Source organism: Dipteris shenzhenensis, chromosome 18 (genome assembly GCF_047967505.1).
Source record: "Dipteris shenzhenensis isolate YYH24624 ecotype China chromosome 18, Dip_SZ_1.0, whole genome shotgun sequence".
In the NCBI taxonomy this organism is placed as follows: domain Eukaryota; kingdom Viridiplantae; phylum Streptophyta; class Polypodiopsida; order Gleicheniales; family Dipteridaceae; genus Dipteris; species Dipteris shenzhenensis.
Window position 1 is genome coordinate 53,152,844 of NC_141613.1, and position 22,423 is coordinate 53,175,266.

A 22,423-nucleotide genomic window follows, 5' to 3' on the forward strand; every position below is an offset into this window, starting at 1 on the left:
CAACCGGAAGTGGCTCAACAGGAAGCGGCTCCAGTTCAATAGCTGCTGCTGCACCAACAATCCAGGTGTTGAGGATTCGCCTACCAGCCTTCACTGAAGGCAAGCTAGATAGTACGAACTACACTCTGTGGAAGTTTTAAATTACTGCTATTCTGGATTCATATGAGCTTCTGGAGACAGTACTGGGGACTGACCCAGAACCACAAGGAACCCCCGACTCAGCAAATCCGGGGAGTATGATACCTCCTAATGCCGACCTTCTACGAGCTTGGAAACACAGGAACGCAGAAGCTCTGTGTGCCCTGGTTACAAGTACTACTGATAGTGTTTTGACCTTGATTCAGCATACATCTAAGGCAACTGTGGCCTGGAACATATTGAAGAGTCAGTATGAGACGCAGAATCAGACAAGGATCCAGAACCTAGAGAATCAACTCGCAGCTGAGAAGTTTAATGAAGGAGAGGCAGCAGAGGCATTCATAACCCTAATCAAAAATCTGCATGACCAGATGGATGGTGCAAAAGACTAGCGAAGAGCTAGCTCGGCGGTGTCCCCGGATATGTCCACCAAGGTTTGATGGACTGGTAACAGCACTTACCACTTAGGTGAGACCCCAACCATTGTCATTTGAGGAGTTCTGTGCTTTACTTATGAAGAAGGAATTGAGGCTTAAAGCTCGAGATGGAGGCGGCAATGGGAATGTTGCATTCTCTGCCACTGCCAAAGGCAAAGGTGGTTCCTCCACCAAAGGTGAGTCCTCTACTAGTGGTGACAAAAAGAAGAAGGGTGGCAAAAAGAAGTTTCAGGGAGAAAGCTTCTACTGCAAGAAGAAGGGCCATGTGATTGCAGATTGCCGGGTCAAGAAAGCAGATGAAAAGAATGGTACCCTGAAGAAGACAGATAAGGGGAAAGAGACAGCTAACACAGCGGAAGCAAAGTTGGATCTATTTCTGGCCATTGAGGAAGAGTATTCCTCAGTTCAAGAAGCGTCAACCACTGATTCATGGGTGGTGTAAGATAGTGGTGCCTCCCGTCATATGACCTGCAAGAAGGGTCTATATTGTTCCATGCAGCCTCTACAGGAACCCATGATCGTGACGGTTGGAAATAATGCAAAATGCCCTGTTGAGGATACAGGTACGGTTTCATTTGTTTCTATAAATGGAGATGTTAAGAAACTATCTAATGTGCTGTATGTTCCACAAATCAAGAGAAACTTGCTATCAGTTGCTTCCATAACTGACCTTGACCATGAGGTGAGGTTCAACAAGACAGGAGCAAAAATTCTGGATACTGCAGGCAATCTTGTTGACACAGGAGTAAGGAGGAACAACCTATATGAGCTAAGTGCTCTTACAACCACCACTGGAGTGGGCACAAGCAGACTTTGGCACGAAAGATTCGGCCACATCGGATTGGCAGTGCTGAAGGAGATGCAGAAGCAAGGTATGGTTGCTCACTTACCTGCAGTCGTAGAAATCAAAGAACCGTGTGAAGCTTGCATGATGGGTAAGCAACAGAGAAAGGCATTCCCACAAGAAAGCAAGAATAGAGCAAACGCTCCTCTAGAGTTGGTGCATGTTGACTTGTGCGGTAAGATGCCTACACAGGCCTTGGGGGGATCTTCCTATTTTTTATTGATTGTCGACGACTATAATAGGAAGATGTGGGTGTACTTTCTTCGCGAAAAGGCTCAAGCTTTTGGTAAATTGAAAGAATGGCTACAGCTTGTTGAAAATGAAACAGGGAGAAAAGTGAAGAAAATCGGATCGGATGGAGGTGGTGAGTTTGTTTCTACAGAGTTTGGAGATTTTTGCAAGAGCAAAGGGATCAAGCAACAAACGACAACACCACATACACCTCAGCAAAATTCGGTTGTTGAACGCCGAATGCAGACCACTGTGGAGATAGGGAGGTGTATGTTGAAAGGTGCTGGATTGCCAAACCACTTTTAGGCTAGACTGTCAATACTGCAGTTTACATCCTTAATCATAGCTATACAAAGACACTTAAAGGTAAAACACCACATGAGGCTTACAGCGGTAAGAAGCCATCTGTCTCCCACTTCAGAACGTTTGGGTGTGAATGCTATGCGCATTACCAAACAAAGAGAGAAACAAGCTCCAACCAAAAAGCACCAAATGTATCTTCTTAGGCTATTGTGATGAGAAGAAAGCCTATAAGTTGTATGACCGAGAGGCAGAGAAGATCATAGCGAGCTGCGATGTGGTGTTCAGGGAGCAGCCACATGCAGTGAAGGCAGAGAAGAGCTCTTCCACTTTATCATCAAGCGAAGAGGTAATTCACTATGGACCTGTCCCAGGAGCTATTAAGGAGGAGGAGATATCAGATGATGAAGGTATAAGTCACCAACCTGTTGTTACACCACCGGAAAAGCCATTGCCGCGATGGGTAAGGCAGCTCTACGACCATGATAACCAGATGCCTATGTCTGTTGAGCAGCATGCAGATGGACCAAGGCGGTCTCAGAAAATCGAGGAGCAAAGGAGGGCTTCTGCTCACATAGTTAATATGGCCTTGATGGCTGAGATTATTGCAAAAGTAAAGAAGCCTGCGAGTTTGGAGGAAGCACTTGCAGACCGAGATTGGAAAAATGCTATGCAAGTAGAATATGATAGCATCATGAAGAATGAAACTTGGGAGCTGGTAGATCGACCACCTAACAGAAAGGTTATTGGCACCAAGTGGGTTTGGAAGGTAAAGTACAAGACCAATGGGACTTTGGAAAAGTACAAAGCCAGATTGGTTGCACAAGGATTTTCGCAAGTTGAAGGGTTTGATTTTCAGGAATCTTTCGCTCCGACTGCCAGAATGACCACTATTCGCACAGTACTATCGGTGGCTGCTCATAAAAAGTGGCCACTTTTTCAAATGGATGTTAAATCAGCATTCTTGAATGGTGACCTCAAGGAGGAGGTGTATGTGGCTCAGCCACCTGGGTTTGAGACCCCCCATTCTGAGAACAAGGTATGTAAACTGAAGAAGGCTCTGTACGGGCTGAAACAAGCCCCAAGAGCATGGTACCAACGGATAGACAAATTCTTTCATAAATTAAACTTCAAAAGATGTGCCTTAGATGCTAACTTGTATGTGTACAGGAAAGGTGGAAAATCTGCTATTATTGTTCTATATGTGGATGATCTCCTTATTACAGGTGACTATGAAGACATGATCCAGCAGACTAGAAAGGCATTGAGCACGGAGTTTGAGATGACAGACTTAGGCTTGATGCACTACTGTTTGGGGATTGAAGTCTAGCAAGAGCCAAGCAAGATCTTCATCTCTCAGCAAAAATATGCAAGGGAGATATTGAAAGCATTTGGCATGTCCGAGTGCAAGGGAATAGGTGTGTACACCTATGGAGGTAAATGTGAGGCTGTCTATGGAGGATGCCTCACCACCATAGTTGCCAGGGAACGCCGTTCCATAGCTATGGAACGTTGGAACGGCGTTCTCTTCACTGAGCTTGAAGAGAACGTCTGTGAAACGTCTAGTCTATGGAATGGCTATGGAACCTTCCACATCCCTTGTGGAACGTCTAGGGAACGTTCCCTAATCCGTTCCCTACACACAGATCATCCAGATGATGGAGATGATGAAGAGGATGAAGAGGGCAGCAACCACAATGCTGCAGATTTAGATTGATCATTGATGTTAACAGTGTTGAGTGGAACATGCATGTAGCAGCTAGTTTTTTCAGTTCTAGGAGCCTTAGTAGTAGGAGGTCTCACTCTCCTTTTCTTGTATCCAGATTCAAGATTCCAAGACTCAAGATAATCTCATATACTTGTGCCTTGTATCTGATGGACTTTGCTTTTGTATGGCATTGGCAAGCTACAATGATTAATCTAGATTCTATTATCAATGATTATGCATCAATCATGATTCATCTATAAGATTCAGTATTGACTTTATGTCCTGAGTCTTGAGTCCTTACTCCAAAAGCAATTGCATCGTTTTTTAGTCTTGGATTCTAAGTTTAAGCTTTCTAATGTATAGAATAGTATGTTTGTTTATGGGCATGGTTCCCTTCCCGTTCACGTTCCTTAGGATTTGGGCATTCCCGTTCCCCAGGGGGTCGACGTTCTGTTGCCGTTCACGTTCCCTAGTAACTATGCTCACCACCAGCAGACATAGGGAGGTATAGGAAGTTGGTCGGCAGTCTCATCTATTTGTGCAACACCAGACCGGACATCAGTTTTACTGTTGGCGTTTTGAGCAGGTTCTCCAATAAGCCTCGGGAGAATCATTGGAATGCAGGGATGCGGGTGCTCAGGTATGTGAAGGGCACTCTTGATTATGGCATCACTTATGGTACGGGCACTTCGTTGGCTGGTCATTGTGACTCAGATTGGGCTGGAGATGTTAATTCCAGGAAATCAGTTTCTGGATATTGTTTCTCTTTAGGTTCAGGTATCTTCTCTTGGATCAGTAAGAAACAACCAACAGTGGCATTGTCTTCTACTGAGGATGAGTACAAGGCAGCATGTTTTGCTGCTTGTGAAGCAGTGTGGTTGAGGAGGATCTTATGGCACATGGGAGTGCAAGAGGATGAGGCAACTGTGCTGAGGTGCGACAATCAAAGTTGCATGGCCATTGCTAAAAATCCAGTGTTTCATGCGCGCACAAAACATATAGAGATTCAGTATCACTATGTGCCAGGGAAGAAGGGCGATTTCCCCTGGAGGGAATTCTTGCTGATCCAAGAGCTAGGAACAGGGCGATTTCATCTGGAGGTGATTTATATCGGTTTCTGGGCTAGGTAGCAGGGCAATTTGACTCTGGGGCTGTGCAGGTGCTTCTGAGTGTGCCAGATTAGGGGCGAGCTGATTCGTGGCATTTTTGGGCTGTTCTGGGCATCCTACTGGCTGTGGACAAATTGCTTTCAAGCTTTGGAGTTGGTTTGCAGAGCACCTTCCTACCCTTAGCCTGAAACACGGATCCTCCCCCAAAATATCATCTGTGAGCACCTGCATAAGGAAAAGGGGGTCAAAGGGTGATCCAAAGGCATCTTTGGGCCCATGCCCCACAGGAGGGACAATAGACTGCTGAGCAAGTGGCACAGTTGGCCTCCACACAACAGGCTATGCCAAGTTTTGGAGTTGGTTTGTAGGGCCCAAATCAGAATTCAGTTTGCAAATATGGGACAACAAGCTTTTCCTTATGCAGGTGCTCACACAGGATATTTTGGGGGAGGATCCATGTTTCAGGCTATGGCTGGTCGAGCCGGAGGAGGCCCTGGTATGTATGGTAATTCCTTATGCAGGTGCTCACACAGGATATTTTGGGGGAGGATCCATGTTTCAGGCTATGGCTGGTCGAGCCGGAGGAGGCCCTGGTATGTATGGTAATTATTCAATGGGTTTCCAGCTAGGTATGCAAGGCATATTAGGGGGTATGCCAGCCCAATATAATGTACAATAATGTTGGCATGTAGCTAGGGATGCAAGCAGGTATGCAAGTAATAATGGGAAATCCTACTGATGTGCCAAATATGCTAAATTCTAGGGCTGCCATGCCTAACGCAGCAGTGGGTAGTGATAAAGCCAGCCAGAATGTCAGTTATCCTGCCTTGATTCCTTTGTTGAAGTCCCCTGTGTATGATAATCTGACCCCGAAGGGAAAAGCTAAGGATTTCAAAGAGGGAGTCTCAGTTGTGAACTTTGAAACCTTTAACTATGTGAAGGACAGATTGAAAGCTTTAACTTTCTTGCAGCAATTTGATGCAGCCTAGGGGGAACTTTACGGAGTTGTCCAAGATTAGAAAGGCTGCTATTTTCTTGAAAGGGAATGCAATGCAATGGTCGACAAATCTTTTGTTGTAGAACAATGCACCTACCTCTTGGGTAGAATTTAAACAGGTATTTTCAGCTTCTAGGTTGACCACTACCTTTGAGGTTGATGATATGACAGCCTTGCATAACTTAAATGCAGCCAGCTGCCATAATCTTAAAGAATATAATAAGAGGTTTTGGCAAGCATTGTTACCTGTTAGTTCATATCGGCATGTGCCACTGGCTGAACAGATTGAGAAAGATTGTTGTGGACTGCCTAAAGAGATCTGTGACTATTACACGAAGACACGGGTCACAAATATGATTGAAAATGCCACAAAAGCTGATGTCTTATTGCAAGGGAAGTCCAATGGTTGGAAGGGCTCTAATAAAGAGGATGCAAGAAAGTCTAGAAAGACTGGAACGCATGTTAAGGCTAATTATGTTGTAGGTAAAAGGACAGGCAAGGGCAGTGGTCTAAAAGATCAGGTGGATGAGCCCAGAAGAGAGACGCTCTCTCAGGGATGCAAACAAGTGTTTTCACTATAAGGAAGAAGGGCATGTGGCTCCTGATTGCCCTAATCAAAAAAAGAAAGAATCTAATGATAATAGAGCTAACTGGGGTGATAAGAGTGATAGGGGCAAAAAAGCGGAAGCCCTCCATGGGGTTATTGCCAGATGTAATACGTGAGAAGCCACAGGGAGAGGATACAGAGCTATGCCATACTTGGGGTTAAGTGAGAACAGCTTTGATCTTCTTTGACCCAGTGGCCAAAGCTAATTTCATCTCCCCTGAACTTGCAGCTAAGCTTGGTATTCGTGCGGAGGAGATGGGACCCTTGTGTGAAGCTGGAATGGCTAATCCCGACCTCACTACACCGGTGACTGATTAGTGGGAAGCTGCGTTTACATATACAGAGTCTTGTGGACAGCGAAGAGTTTTACTTTTCATTACATGATTGTGATGTTTGTTTGGCTCAACTTCAAAGCGACTGTAGAGTGATGAGACGAGAGTCTTTCTCTCTCCCATGCAAGCTGGAGTTTTGTATGGACTTGGGGATTTTCTGATTCACAATGCATAGTTGTACACTGTCTAAGCAGACCATAGTATCTTGATTTGATCTAGCTCTGCTAGTAGTACTTAGCATCTAGTCCTCTGCAGATCTTTCTTGTAACATTATGTCAGGCTGTTTTATGGGGCCTTAGGATGTAGAGCTCTGTAATTTTCTCCTTGACCACTCCCCCAAAGGGCTTATTTTTAAGCAGGGACACTAGTTATGTTAGCCAGTTTGCCTCCTACCGTTTTGGAAAAGGCAGCATCTCATCCTGCCTTCGCTGTGTTTGTACTCCTTTTGCATTGTGATGGAATATATTATAAATTATTGCCAAAATTAACAAAAGCAATAACGAAATCAAAAGTATGAGCGTAGAAGAATTTATTCCTTCTCATATAATGCCTGTGCAACCACTAAATACACAGCTTGTCATAAATGCTCTGTTGTTGATCATAAAGAAGTCAATGGTGCAAACATTGTCACAGAGAGAAAATATTACAGTGTAGATGTGATGCTTTAAGACTATGCTCCAAATAAGGAAACCCATGCACTCTCAGTCAATTAAAAGATAAATTTGTGCACTGGATTAGAAGGAATATGATCCAATGAATCGCCTACCTGTAGATCATGACATTCTGGCATTGTCTTGTCTTCAGCATGCACAAAAGGTGCCAGGTCGCCACTTCTAAGTGCTTCATATCTTGAGCTCAGAATATCCAGTGTCCAGCCTGATAGCTTCGCTAGAAACTGTTCCATCTCAATCCTCTGAGTCTCGCTTAGGATGGAATACTCACAAATATGTCGATAAAAAATCCAAACCATGTTGTGATCTTTTATTTTTTGTGTGGAGGGAGCTGTTGATAACACTCTAGGTGCATTGTAATACGTTGAATTTGATTTTCCGCATCCATTCAAAACCCCACTGCCATCTTTGTTTTTCTTAAACTTACACAGTGACGTGATACCTCTACTCTTATTAAAAGAAGGGCATCCGAAATCTTGAATATTCTGGTGCCTCTTGATAAAGGTGTGAAGAGTTCTTTTATCTCTGACCTCTGTAAACAACTCAGAAACATGCATATGGCCTTCAACATTCTTGGCTTGATCCACCTGGTTTTGCACAGTATTTTTGTTCAAAATTTCATACCCATGACACCCTTTGTAGAGAACAAAAAAACGTGTGGTTGGACCTTTGGTTTCAATAGGTTTATCTTTTTCAGTACATGGACTCTTCAGGGAATGCTGTGTAGAGTATAGATTAGAGTAAGCTGCTTTTGTCTGTTTTTCTCTCATGTTATTGCTTTCTGTCCTTGGAAGTAAATCTTTGAAGCGATCAAATCTGATCCCTTTCTGTGCATGAAAACCGTGCCCTGAGTCATCTCTAAAGGACATGGTACCTTCTTCCTGTAAAGAAGGGAAGCCGCAAAGTAATGTAAACAAAAAATAGAACAGGGATGAGATGGCAGTACTAAAACCAAAAACAACTTAGAGGAAGCTAACACAAAGGACTTAAAATTATGCCACCTCTCACCAGATTAAAGATATAGCATCCGGATGTGTCCGCATTCTGCTCCACATCTGTTGTGTGTAGTAGTTCCCAGTTTTCCAACTGGTTTACCTCATTAACTGGATTCTGACTGCCTGAAAGACCTTTCTCAAGGGTATTTGAACCACCCAGAATGACAGAGACACCATTAGTATATAAACATTTTCCACCCGGAAGGGAAATTTGTATCATTCCACTTGGCTTGCACAATCTGAGGCAATAAAGGTTTATTTTTGTTGAAAAAGAGATTATAAGCTCGTCTCCCTCTGAAGAAACTGTGGGGTATTTTTCCTTCCTAACCTGCCAATTTGTAGAATAAGTTGGAATAGCACCAGTGGATCCATTGCATTTGGTTTCGCAGTATGAGTCAGTGAGTACACTCACACCTTGTTTGAGATGTTTATTGGTCTCATCCAGTGTAAAACTAGAGTTGCTTTTCAATTCTTGGGATCTAGAAACCTTTTCAAATTCTGAATTAGCAATAGAAAGAGATACATCTCGTTCAGAATCCTGAATGACACCAAAAGATCCACTCCCTTTCATGTCCAAATTGTTTAGACACGACGTCTGGTATGTCGGAGATATTCTGTACATCTGTGTCCCATCAGAATGGTGGACAATTAGATCCTGTTCATGGGTTTGAGCTACAACTACAAAGTCCTCACGGCTTTCTACAAGCCACTCTGTTTGTGGATCAACAAATTGCACCACCCTCTTCTTTGGCAGTAAAATAAGGGAAGGCTTGGATTCTTCCTCACAAACAAGTCGTGCTCCCATGCTTTCTAAAGAATTCACCATTCTTCCTTCTGAGGATCCATTAACTGGATTTTTTGCATTTGTGTCAATTCCTTTTCCCTCAGCAGCTTCTGAAATCTTCTTACTTGACAAACTCTTTGATATGTCTTTCTCTCTCTTCACATCTTTCACATTCTTTTGGTATCCTTTACTTTCGTCTTGTATCTTGGGCTCACTGTTTTGCTCATCTCTCTCCACCCGTGAAGACATGCCTTCAGAATTTTCCTGAAAGATGCCAAAAAGAATTCTGTCCCATCTTGTGAGAAAATAGGTCACCAATGGCTTGCACTGTTTCATCAATACAGTTGAGCACAAAACATCAATGTTCATTTCCATATTCTTGCAGAAACAAAGAAAGGAATGGGCTCATGCAATTATTTGGGTATCAAAAATCTGCACGTTTGGTGGATGTTCTGATATTGCAATGAGGAATGATCATCAAGGATCCCAAAGAATTCAGGAAGAAAGAAAGAAATCCGCTGGGGAAGTTACAAAGGCCTATGAGACAATCTCTAAATTACATCATGAGAAGAACACCACTTGCAGGGGGATTAGAGGTGTCTAGCAAACTTCTAAGGTCTAGTGCACAGGATATACTTTCCAGCATAATGCCCAGTTTGCATATCGGGCAAGATTGGAACTTTTGGTACATGGTTGATGTGCAGCAGTATGATGCTCTACTTGCCAAATGTGGGTGGATTATGCTCCCCCCCATTCTGACCATGCTCCATTATGGGTGAGGTTGTCTTTTCATGAGATGCCACATAATAAAAGACTCCTATTCCTGGAATGCTTTTGCCTCTCACATGGAGTCCGTAATTCATAAGTATGAGAAGATTACATGCATGACTTACGCAAAGCAGTTGCTGATGCTAAATTCAACTGTCAAAACTTGACAGAACTAAGTCATGTCAGGGATTTAACTCAGCCTGAGCTTGGGTGCTTATGCCAAGTTCAGCATCTATTACGGAGTAATGACCATAGGAAATTTGTGGGAAACTAAAGCCAGGCGAAAGGCTCTCTTGGATAAAAGCTACCAGTGCACCTTGGTCAGGCTTGTGTAACTCACTTTGCCCGACAGTTTGGGAATCTCGAATCCCATTTGCACGAGGTTTTGTTAGCATGACAGAAGCTTTTATAGCATCTTATAAATCCTACAGAGGCTCCGCAGCTTGAGGCACCTTTCAAAGAAAGGGAGCTGACCCACGCATCAAAAGCATGTGGCAAATGGAAGTCTCCGGGTTGGGATGGTCTTACTATGGAGTCTTCTTGCATATTGGGACGCCCTTAAGCCTTGTTTATTTGCATATGACTAATTACACCAGGAAAAATCAGCAAATGCCACATGCTTGGAAGAAAGGTTTGTTTAAACTACTCCCAAAGAAGCATCTTTGTGAATCATTTGCTGATCGGCGACCTATTACACTCATGCCAGTTATTTATAAGGTGGTTGCCAAAATGTTGATCAATAGAGTTAAAGGTTTTCTGCATTTTTTTGTTTGTGGCTAGAGCTATGAGTATCATTCTTAGATATCCAGTTGATAGCTTTGGGCTGAGACTTCCCTTTAGATAGGAGGAAGGGCTCTTAGGCAGTGAGTTGGTGGATGACACTACGGTCTTCTTGGATGTCACTTCTCAAACTCTCACCTATTTTAGAGCAGCCTTGGATTTGTTTTGTATTCCAGCAAGTGCACACATTAATTGGAATAAATCTAATTAGTGATGAGGACATTCTAGACTGGATGTAGAGGGGTGTCCAACACTTGAGATGCCAGGTCGGTTCGGGTATCTCTCCATCACAGCAGTTTGCTCCAGTTTTGGAGAGGAAGCTCCTATTTGGAGTTCAGCCAAATTTGACCTTACTCCCAAGGTGGTGGTTGTTAACCAGGTTTTGCTAGCAACAACATGGTTCATTTTTTCTTGTTGGTGCCACTCTAGGGATTGCATCATTCAACTTAAGAGACCTATAAGAAATTCTCTATGGAGTGGACTAGATAGTACAACAAACACTTTAGCCAGGGTGGCTTGGGAGACCTTGATCCTTCCTATGTGGGAAGGGTTTACAATGGGACCCCAAAGAGTAGGAGTGGATTGAAGCAGGGCATCGAGAGGAGAGCATTCCCTTCTTTCAGTACACAAGCAGTAATGCTGGGAGATTTCAGCTCAGATGTAGAGGCTGGAGGCCCTCCAGACCTCCTCATTGGGATTTATGCTGATTTCCAGAAAGTTTATCGGAGAGGATTATGAAAATCCTTCAAGAATAGAAAAATCATGCACTTCTTTTGGTTTTTTATTCATGGAGGGATTGCAGTGAACTTGAGGAGTCTATTCAAAATTGCCTTTGGGATTGCACGCATGCAAGGATCATAAGGATTTTCAATATGTTTGATCTTTCCCTTTTTGATGACTTCGGGCTCAATTGCCTAGCTCTCTCTTTCGGGGACTCGGATCTTTTACGAGAGGCATGACTCTTCTTGGGCTCTCTTGATTTGACGACGTTTTGGATACTCTCAAGAATTGATCATGATACAATTGGAGCTTGGTGGGGAACTCTTGGTTTTCCCCCCATCGTCCGTGATATATGGAGCTGAAGTAGATCCAACCATATGATACAATTAATCTCATCTTGTGGAATCCGAGAAGGCGTGGCATTGCATGCATATCAGGGCATGTTACCCCCCTTTTCTGCTAGTCATATCGATGACTCTAGAGCCACAGCCGCAATAATCTCCAATTGGGCAAAGACCAAACCCGATGAAGCTATGTCACGATCTATAAAAGGCAGTGTGATCTCGAGTAGCGTCATGGCAAAGTCTACCTGTACTATCTGAGGAGGGACTGAGGGCTTGCTGCGAATCATCCGAGACCCAATAATCACTTGTAGCATCTCGAACCTCCTCCACTCAGCCATCAAGGGGTGACTCTCCTAAATGAGTGCCACATACATGCTCATTGGCTGCACCATGGTATCCAACAACCACCCTTTCATCGAGGGATCCTAAAGCGTGCCTACAAGCATTGTCTCTCTAATCCTGCCAAAGTTCCCTGACCTCTCAAAAGCCATGCTTAAGCATGGATCTTTGTGAATACCAGTCTTGTAAAAATTGCCCCTAGGTAAGTGTATGTCTGCAGAATCACCACTGGCTCCCTCCGATATGTGAAGCTATAACGGATGTATACCACCCGTCAGGGATTAAAAATCATAGCCTTGCTCTTTCCAAGGTTGACCGTCAAGTCCAATCGCCTCTAATAGTCTCCGTAATCGTACTACCAAGAAAGGTATGACAACATATCATTTGCATATAGCATTGTCTATATCATTAGGTCAGCAAGCCGTGACCCCTCACCTCCCAAGTCGGTCAATGAAGGTCGTGATCTCATCGATGTAAAGCCCAAAAAGTGTCGGTGAGAGGGGGCATATCTGTTCCGATCGTGCAATCAACATATCTCTTGCATTTTGAGCTTCCATTCTAATAAATACATCACATTGATATTGTTTTTAGACGGAGCGAATCAAGGGAGGACGACCTAGGGACACTTAGGGAAGAGATCGCCTTTACTCCCAAATTTACTCCAAGAATAGTCTTGAATTAACATAATGTGGATGAGATGAGCCAAAATAACTTTAACAATATGTGGATGAGATGAGGAAAAGGAATCTAGTCGAACAAGCCGCCCAGGATTCTTACGCTCCTTGACTGACTTATAGAGACTCAACACCCCCTAGATCATATCTCGTGGGGAAACATGTCTCCCCTCTATTAACCAAGCTGCCATGCCCCAAGTGAGAACTCACTCTATCCATTGCATCATGGCCACAATCCTAAGAGAGCACCACTCAATCCTATGTGCCATCGGATCACTCCACAAGTAGTGAGCTATCACCTCAAGCTCCCTAGCATCATAGCGATGACAAGCCTCATTTTCTCTAACCACGGTCCTATAGATAGTGTTGAAAAAACTGATGAACTACATAGTTAGTTCACTATAGGGTGATTTTGGGTTAGGGATTAATTAAAGGTTAATAGGTAGACCTTAGGTCCTAGTTTAGGACATTCATGATGTTATGACATGGACATGGGTTAGAAATATTGCAGGGCCACAAATATTGTGGCAAGGCGCCACATAAATCCATCATGGATGAAGGGGATGGGAGCCACATGGCACCAATAGACTGATCTATTTTTATGTGGCCTTGGCACATGTCACATAGGCATGCATGCAACACGTCACTCACTATAGGGCAGCGAATCAATGGCAAGGATTGCATCTATTCATATTTGTTGGACAATCTCTTAGTGTGCCACATAACATGGGGCTCAAGCACACTTCCGAGAGAAGCCACAAAGAAGCCTCTCCCTCCCACCTCCTTAGCTAGGGATTGCCATATGTATGAGGTTCATTGTGTATTTGCAATTAGTTGCTGCATTTCAATATATATATGTATGTATGTATAGGTATGTATATATATATGTATGTATGTATAGGTAGCCAGTAATTGGCATTCCATTTGCAGCAGTTCGATTTGTGCGTGCATCCATTCCTAGATGTACATGTGCGTGGAGGGCACTTCAATCTATAAGGCCTTGAGAGCTCCCTTGTAAGCCTCAAAAAAGAAGAGAATCCTCTACAAGAGAGAGCAGAGAAGAAAGAAGCTTGTAGGCATATTGAAGCAAATGAGACGTAGCTTTTGAAAATCCTACAAGAGCACCTATGGAAGAGGGTTCTACAGCCCCAAATGAAGACTTGTGTGAAGACCACCTGCATCTGCAAGGCGGAAGGTGCACAAGCAAATTTAAAAAACGCATTAATACGTCCGCTCGGCTACTCAAGATACATACAGCGGTCTGAATGATGGGAGAGCGACCAAGCTCCGCTATGGGTGTCCGAAGAGTTTTTAGGAAGCTTCCCTCTCCTGAGTGTCACATGATCACACGGGACTTGAGAAACACTCATAGAAGCACCTAGCTATACTACTTAACATCAAGAATCAGATCAGATTGAGCATAAACAGATTCACTAGCTAGGCATCTTCTAAAACATAGATGTTCAATGATCTACCTTCTTTGGAACCAGGGAGGACAGAGAGATCTTTACAAGGTTTGAAGAGATTTGGAGGCTAGTCAGACTAATAGAGCAAGAGCCGATTGAGGATGCTATTCATCCCTCAAGGCTATCTTTCCTAGTGCCCTTCTTGCCAAAACACCACATACGTAAATGATGGCCAATGGTTCATAGATACTCACCCATTTCTTATCATGGGAAATCCATGGCATCTTTGCCTTAATGGTGGATGCCCACTCCAACACGTAACATGGGATCCCGGAGACGGTGGCAAGCCATGTCCCCCTATAGGGCACCCTCCTCTGTAGACATAGCCCAGAGAGTCCAGAGAGTGAGGAGACCACGCCCCCCACCGCAGCGCGAGACAGCTCGACAGACGCAGATACGAGACATTTTCGCAGCCCACCAGAGAGCCATCACTGTACCAGGCTTCGGTTTCGTCCCAACGTCTGGACAGATTGATTGATATGATTATGATTCTGTTAGCATAGACTAGTACTCAGCAAGGGTTCTAGCGTACCCTTTGCTTCAGCCCACTGAGGCTTGTATGAGTTCGCTTTTCTGTGCACTTTGTCCCATAGGCCCACGAGGTCTCACATGGATGTTAATATATATTTCTTCCTTTCTCTCTTCTTTTGCTCAGCCAAAGCCATGCTATTGTGAATAGGACTTTTGCGATCGTACACCCGCCACATGTGATTGTACAACTTACACACATGCAACTGTACAACTTATACATAATGTGGAGCCTACTACATGTCACCCATCACCCTCTCCGTCGAATAGTCACTCCGTGTTATGTTAGGTTAGTCTTTAGTCACAGTCCGTCATCTGCCAGTCATATATGTGCCAATTCGTCATTAGCCATTAGGTTAATCAGGTATGTATGTCATTGCCAGACTTGATGTGCTTTGTTTCATGATTGGACTTCCCCTCATGGTATATTTAACTAGGTCTCGAGACAAGCTGTTTAGGCTCTCCATCCTTTTGTTCTTGTTTTCTGAGACATAGGTTTCATTTTGTTTTGGAAAACCAGACAAGAATCTGTTTTGCATTGCTTCTTGCTGCATGAGCTATTCAACAAAAAAACTTATTGTAAATATTCTTCTCAAAATTCAGATCCTTAAAAAAAAGACTCAATTTTCTAAAGCATTAAAGGTATCTCCTTAACAATAACTACAGGTTCGAGGTGGTCAGAGGGCTAATTTCTTTTGAGACATGACGAGTTTTAGCAACAAGGTATGGCCGTACAGAAGCCTTCAATTGCTTTCACTATTGCTTCCGTTGAAGATTGCTTTGAGCAGAGATGCATTAATTTTTAGCAACAAGGTATGCCCATAGCCTTAGATTGCTTTGACAATTGTTTCCGTTGAGGATTGCTTTGAGCAGAGATGCATCTGATAACACCTAGATGCAATGATCATTTGTTTGCAATATATGACATCCTTTTTGTGACCCATACCACCATGGCTTAAATTGCTATCACTGGTTTTCCATTGAAACAATGGAAACAACTTTAAATACAAATTTCAAAAATTTCTCTTTGTAAATCAAACATACAAATTAACATGTAGATGAACATTCATTCACGTGCATTACATGGTATCATTTTGCATTCGTCTCGAACATGCAAACTAGCATGTAGATGAACATCCATTCACCTGCATTACATGATAACCTTTTGTATTCGTCGTGATCCACATGGAAGATCCTGTATGCAATCTCTTATATTCGCTGATATTACCGTTGTGAAAAAGTACCTAAAAGTGTTGTACTTAGTCAGCACAACCAAGTACTGCGGGACAAAAGAGATCTGCTTTTATGCGTATGCTTGTGCTGTGTCTTTGCCAAAGATGAGCTTCTAAAAGTTTTATAAAAACAGTGTCAAGAAGGAGAATGTGAGTTTCTTGAATCCCAAAGGCTCACGTCAAGTTCTTCTCCACATAGACTTAGACTCAATGTAAATTACTGTCAACTGAATACTTCAATGTTATCCATATTACAATTTGTCCTTCTATCAAATAAGGGTATGCTTCAACAAAACTCCAAAATAAGATCAAACCATTGTGATATGCAGTACCGGTATTAACGCAAGTTCTTGTAAGTTGTGATGGTACTCTAATAACACACATTGAAAGAATTACCTGCATCTTTTCTACCACTTTTGCACGTCTCTACATAGCCCAGTCACAGACTATGCTGCTTCTAGAAACCTTAACCACGTTTTGCACGGAAGAAACTTACAGGGCTACCGCAAAATGCTAGATTGAATAAAACTGAAAGGTCTTTGTGTCATGATCAAGGAATGAAACGGAAGCTAAACTTGAACAATGTGATAATGGTTTACATCACATTGAGCCACACACACAGGTCTTTACATTGAATTGATCAGAGAATGGAAGGGAACCTTAACTTGACCAATATTACAATGGTTTACACCAAGTTTAGCCTCACCCGCAGCTCTCCATTCTTCTGAAGGCATACAACAGGTCCAGCAGGGAGAATACAGCGCCAAATCTCTTCTTCTTCTTTCTCCTTCATCGAAAATCCTGATGCACTGTCATAGTTGCACGATCTAGCATGGCAATCGTACTTCCCATCTTCAAAGGAGTCTTGTGCGGTTTTAAGGAAGTCATTCTCTTTGTCAATAGTCGAACTAGAACGGTACATGTATATTAGGCCTTGGGGGTCAATCTCTAAAGATGGTCCATTAGGGTTTGAAATTTGAAGACTTATGGAGCCATATTGGTTGAGGAAGAAGCATAGAACCAGCCCATCTTCACAAGACACCAGCAATTGAATCTCAGATTTTCCGCTGCTTTTAATTGAGCGCAATGCGTAAGTATTTCCATCCTTAAACATGTTCCACCAAAAAGATAGTTCAGAGATTGTGATTACAGCCAGATGGTTCTATCACGTTAGATCAGGATTTTTGCCCACAGCAATGAGAACACCTTAACTGCATCCTCAAATAAGCTGAGTGTAAGATGGGCTAGAAGATTTCACCATGTAAAGAGTTGTTTGAGGCTCATCGTTCATAGTATACAAGGATGGAAGCCCACAAGACACCAAGCCACCTTCTTCTGAAGGAAACAGTTGCTTTCTTTCCTTTATTTCACTCCTGTACTCTTCTAGTGAATAACATATTGAATCTACCATAAGGGATTTGACATTTTTTACTTTTTCACAAAAATCAGCAAATGGTATCTGCAAAACAGTCACTTTAAACGTGTGTACAGGTGCCCCAGAAAGTCCAACCACAGTGAAATGCACAATTCCAATCTTAAGTTTGGAACATGAGAAACAGGCCTCCAAGTAAGCATTTTCATCACGATGATCAAGTGTTATCATTTGCAAATACACACAAAGCTAATACCGATACATGGTTGGTTGATGATCTCATTGTCTAATCACCTGACAAAAGATCTTGAACTTCTGAAAATAATCGCCATCAGCTGCATAAAGCACTGATAAAATGCAGTCCTCCACTTCATCATAAACCATTCTCTCCAATGGCCGACATAACTTTGCTTTGGAATAAACTTCTGCAACTAGGTGATCTGGAAACGTTTCTACGTATTGACAATCTTCAAGCAGTTGAAGGCTTTTCTCTAATTGTAAGCTTTCTTGCAAATTATCGTGAGAATCTTTAAAGAGCAATTGTGAAAATATTTTCTGCAAGATCAAACTGCAAAAGGGCTCAGCATACATATCATTGTCACCAGGATGACCTAGATAGTATATCAAAAAGAAAGAAATAGGTTTCTCCAATATATTAGAAAAACAAGAGATACTGTTCAAATGAAAATTATTACTACTATGAACAAGCACATGTGAACATTTTAAAATGCTATAAGCCTTCAGCTCTATGACCACAAAAAAAAATGTCTTTCATTCTACTATTTTGAAATAGATTCGAGATTAGCGGTTAAAAATATGATTTTGTTATCAAAAACTACAAAAACTTACCAACTTTCTGTGTCTCTGAACTGATGACCCAGGAAACTGAGAATTAGTTCTTATCATTGTCTCTAATGTACCCCTTTCTTCCTTAGATAATACTGGAACTTTTGGCATTCCTTGTCGAGCATTTCCTGAGACACAAGCATGATTTTCTAAAACCTTACATCTTTACTAGAATGCTGATTATTCCTTTAAAAAAAACAAAAACTCAACCCAAAGATTGCGTCCAATGTTGTATAGTTGAAATTGAATTTCATTTTTTCTTCTCCTCTTTCCAATGCCATATAAAGGAAATCAAAACCACTTTCTGCTTTTCTCTTCCAACTAGCATTCCTCTTCAATAAAAAGAAGCATTAAAATATCTGGAGACGATAAAAGACAAAGGACAGTCTGGTTCATGGCATTCTTACCCTAAAGGACAGCTTGATTTAAGCATTTTTGAGATTTTTGAGCTTTTATGCAAGACTGTTAGGGGAGCCATGCCTTTTCTTAATAATACTCCTTGCTTGAATATTATAGATATCCTCTCCCATGAGTGACAAGGCTACATCACAGGTGGCAGCCCACTGTTATATGTGGGGAGGGAATTTTCACAGGTCCAGACACTAATAGGCTGACCCAACATATCATGCACCCCATCTGCTTCAGCAGATAGTCTCTATAATGCCACCTTGAACTGGAGAAGTGCCTTACTTTGCTGATGTTAATATTTATTTTGCCAATGTCAACTCTACATGAAAAGAAAATCCTGCAGAAACAGTGCGCAGAGATACCGTTGTCAGGTTAATTAACAGTTATGACCTCCCGGAAGCTCTTCTGCTGCTCCCACTTCCTTCCTCGTGCCTTCCATTCCCTTCTACCTCCTTGCCTATAGCTCCTCCTCTACCTGCCTGTACAGCCATAGCTATTTCGCCCCTCTTCCCCAGCCATTTGCTGCTCAATTACAGCTTGCCCTGCCCATACACACCCCCTTTCATCTGCCCGTACACCTAGCTAGCCCTACACACCCTCACGCCTCAGCCCATACAGCCGCAGTGGCGCTTTCCCTGTCCATACCTTGCCCTTGCAGACATAGGGTATACGGTTTACCGCACCCCATTCCTGCCATCTTTTTGTGCTCAACCAGCCCGTTGGGCTGTCCCTCTACCCTGCCTTCTCTTCTCTTGCCCTCCAGCCCCTCCACTCTCTCTATGGCCCTACTATTTTCCTTCCCTCCCCTCATGCAGCCCATTCCATCTCCCTTCTCTATTCTTCTAGCAGGAGCTAAAATTGTGCATTCTTGGGATTTGAGTCGGCCTTTCCAATCTTGATCAAGAGCCGATCGGTTGATCCAATTCCACCTCCACCAGCCGGAAAGATCATCGATTTCTCAAAAGACAAAATCAGAACCCTTAAGGAGGACAATACCGTCAAGCATGCCCACTCTCTTTGGTAGAGTATTTGGCTCTTCCAGGAAACAGGTTACAAATTGGTTTTTTGCCTCACTACCTACTGATCTAGTCTCCTAATTTAGAAGTGCACACTTATTGGCAGCCACTATTTCCAGTTGGATTTTGAAAACCTTGAGGCCATCTCAGCTCCCTCCCATTATGCAGCTGCAAGAAGGCTTCTTGTACCCTCACCGCTTGGAGTGCAATCCAGTTCCGGATAGGATGATGACAATCTTGATTTTGTGCTTTCCAAATCTTTCCAAAATCTTCATCAAGCACTTTGACACCAGTGGGCAGGCCTTTGGGCTGGTGCTAGAGATCCCTGAGCTCCCGATTGGCCCTTCCTCGATGGCTATTGCGGTTTCCTCCAAAGGTGATGGTGTGCCTAGGGTTCAAGTCCTAGCCCAGTGCCCCAACGTCCTTAATGCCCATGATTTCCTTCGGACATTTCTAGACCAAGAATGGAGGTCACATGGTACTACAACCAGTATCACATCTGCAAGCAGGTCAATCACTTTGCTCGCGACCGCCCCAAGAGGACTAGACAACCTAAGGAATGTAGAAGCCATCCTCCAGCAGCTCCTCTTGCAGATGTTACTATACTCAGCCTCCTGCTCCTTACGTGTAGATATGGGTTCAGGTGTGATATAATAGACAAGCTCATTCACTTCAACAGCATCCTCCCTCACCTCCACTAGCCCCAAATACTTTTGCATCTCTTGCAGAGGATGAGGAGCTTCCCTCGGAGGAGAAAGACAATGATGAACCTGCACATGATGCTCACACTGATGCTGACCTTGGTCTTCAGTTTGTTCATCTTCGAGGCCATGAAAGCACTCCTACTGCTTAGCAAACTACTCATGGGACACAACATCTACAAAAGCAGCCTAGGCAGGGCAACACTATTGTAGAGGAGGTTCCCTAGAACCCCCTTTCCAGCATTGTCCCCCCCCCCCCTCCGAAATAGACTTCTATGAAGTATGAAAGAAAGGGCCAAGAGCAACACCATCAAGGCACAAATACATCATGCAAAGCATGAGAAACAAGTGATAAAGTACCACTAAAAGTATCTAAGGATATGCAAATCCTGGAAGAAACCAAGACTATGGCTAAAAGGAAGCTAGTACGAGACTCGAACAAGAAAGGATTGTCTTTCAACTCTTAAGGGAAAACATCCTCTTGACTAATGCAAACATTGAAGTTCCCTACATCCTAGACCAAATGGCCATCAAGTGTGTACAGTATTTGTGCAGAAGAGAAAAAAGGACTCCCTCTACACTCTCCACTCTCCAAGGAAAACTTCCTCTTGACCAATGTACGTCGAATTCCTTTATATCCTAGACAAAATGGCCATCAAGGTGTCTACAATATTTGTGCACATGCTAGCAATGGTATGAACTAGGGTGGACGGTGGATCGCGGTGCCATCTATAGCCTCTATACATCGAAATCTCCAAATAAGCCAAGCAATGATGATAGCAACAATCTCCCAACTTGTGTCTATCTCGGGGTCTATATTGAGAGGCACGTACAGTTTCAAGTCAACACAGTTCTATCAAATGTTGCCAAACCATGAAAGCCCAAGGAGAGACCTGAAGCCCATAAAATACATAAGGCCTTGTCAAAGAAGGTCACGCCTCTTAGCCGCAAGTGATGAACAAGATGGAGGAATAATACATGTCCATAAGTCCTATGCTGAAACATGAGTGATACCTCTTGAAGGCGAGGCATTATGTCAATTCATGGCTTACCTCAACAAAGTTGAACGCCAGTAGGAAGCCACACAAAGCGATGGAAGCTACACAAATCAAAGGGTGGTACATTGAGAAGATCAATGATGAAGCATTCGAGTTACAATTGCCCGATCTTGGAGGATTCACAATGCTTTCCCTATGAGTCTTCTCAAGCCTTTTCAGGGTGATGTACCAAAATCTACCTTGGGAGATGCAGCCAAAGGTGGAAGAATTAGATGAAGTTCTTGTACCAGCAGGAAAGGGAGGTAAGAGGTAAAGTTACCCGACGCTACTTGGTGAAATTTTTGTACTATTCATCATTGCATGCGAGGTGGTTGGAGGAGGAGGAACTGGCAGATACTCCTCACGTGTTACAGCTTTACCTTGAGGCTTTCCAACTTTAGTTGGCACTTCTTCAGGTTTAACAGAGCGAGAGACGCCTGGAGTATTGACTGATGCTCAAGGGAGGGGTAGCACCTCCACTCTCTCTGTACAGACACACTTGAGTATGTAGAGGTCGTTTGGTGTTATAGTATGTTTCACCCGAGGTACTGGTTGCTGACAGTATTTCTGCCGTGGGGCCTCTATCTATATAGGCTTACGTTAATTTAGAAAAACATTATAAAAATATATAAAGAGAACATTTAATTAAAAAATAAGGAATTTTAAAAGAATTAATAACATATATTGGTGTACTAGTCACTTGGTTATGATGCATCTGATGTGCAATTCTATATGTATTTGTTATCCATGGCTCTACCAATATGTATACATTGTTGGTGGATCTGTTGGCGACATGGTTGGCTGTCCTTTCAGATTTGGTTGGTCTGTTGGATGGCTATTCTTTTAGACTTGGTTGATCTCTTCACGGCACTGCTAGCTTTCCTTTCAAATTTGGCTTTTATTTTTGCTTTTTTCTTTTTCTTTTTCTATTGTTTTTGTTTGTAGGCAATCTCGGGCGTTTGCCTTCTTTCAAGAGGGGGGTATGTCACGAGGACGTGAATTTATGGGAATTTTGATTTGCGACTCCCTTTAATTTACG

At 42.9% G+C, this 22,423-nt stretch overlaps 1 protein-coding gene across 1 annotated transcript in view; it reads right to left on the minus strand.

Moving 5' to 3' along the window:
* LOC147891417 (uncharacterized) overlaps nt 1-22,423 on the minus strand; it is a 131,966-nt gene that overhangs the window by 12,816 nt on the left and 96,727 nt on the right. Inside the window, exons 7-13 of the mRNA XM_087390050.1 lie at nt 18,226-18,350; nt 17,671-17,931; nt 17,263-17,463; nt 16,711-17,109; nt 15,918-16,016; nt 8,383-9,417; nt 7,470-8,255 (exon numbers count right to left, since the gene is read on the minus strand). Coding sequence (XP_087246176.1) covers nt 7,470-8,255; nt 8,383-9,417; nt 15,918-16,016; nt 16,711-17,109; nt 17,263-17,463; nt 17,671-17,931; nt 18,226-18,350 — 2,906 coding nt within the window. The remainder of the gene's footprint in view (nt 1-7,469; nt 8,256-8,382; nt 9,418-15,917; nt 16,017-16,710; nt 17,110-17,262; nt 17,464-17,670; nt 17,932-18,225; nt 18,351-22,423) is intronic.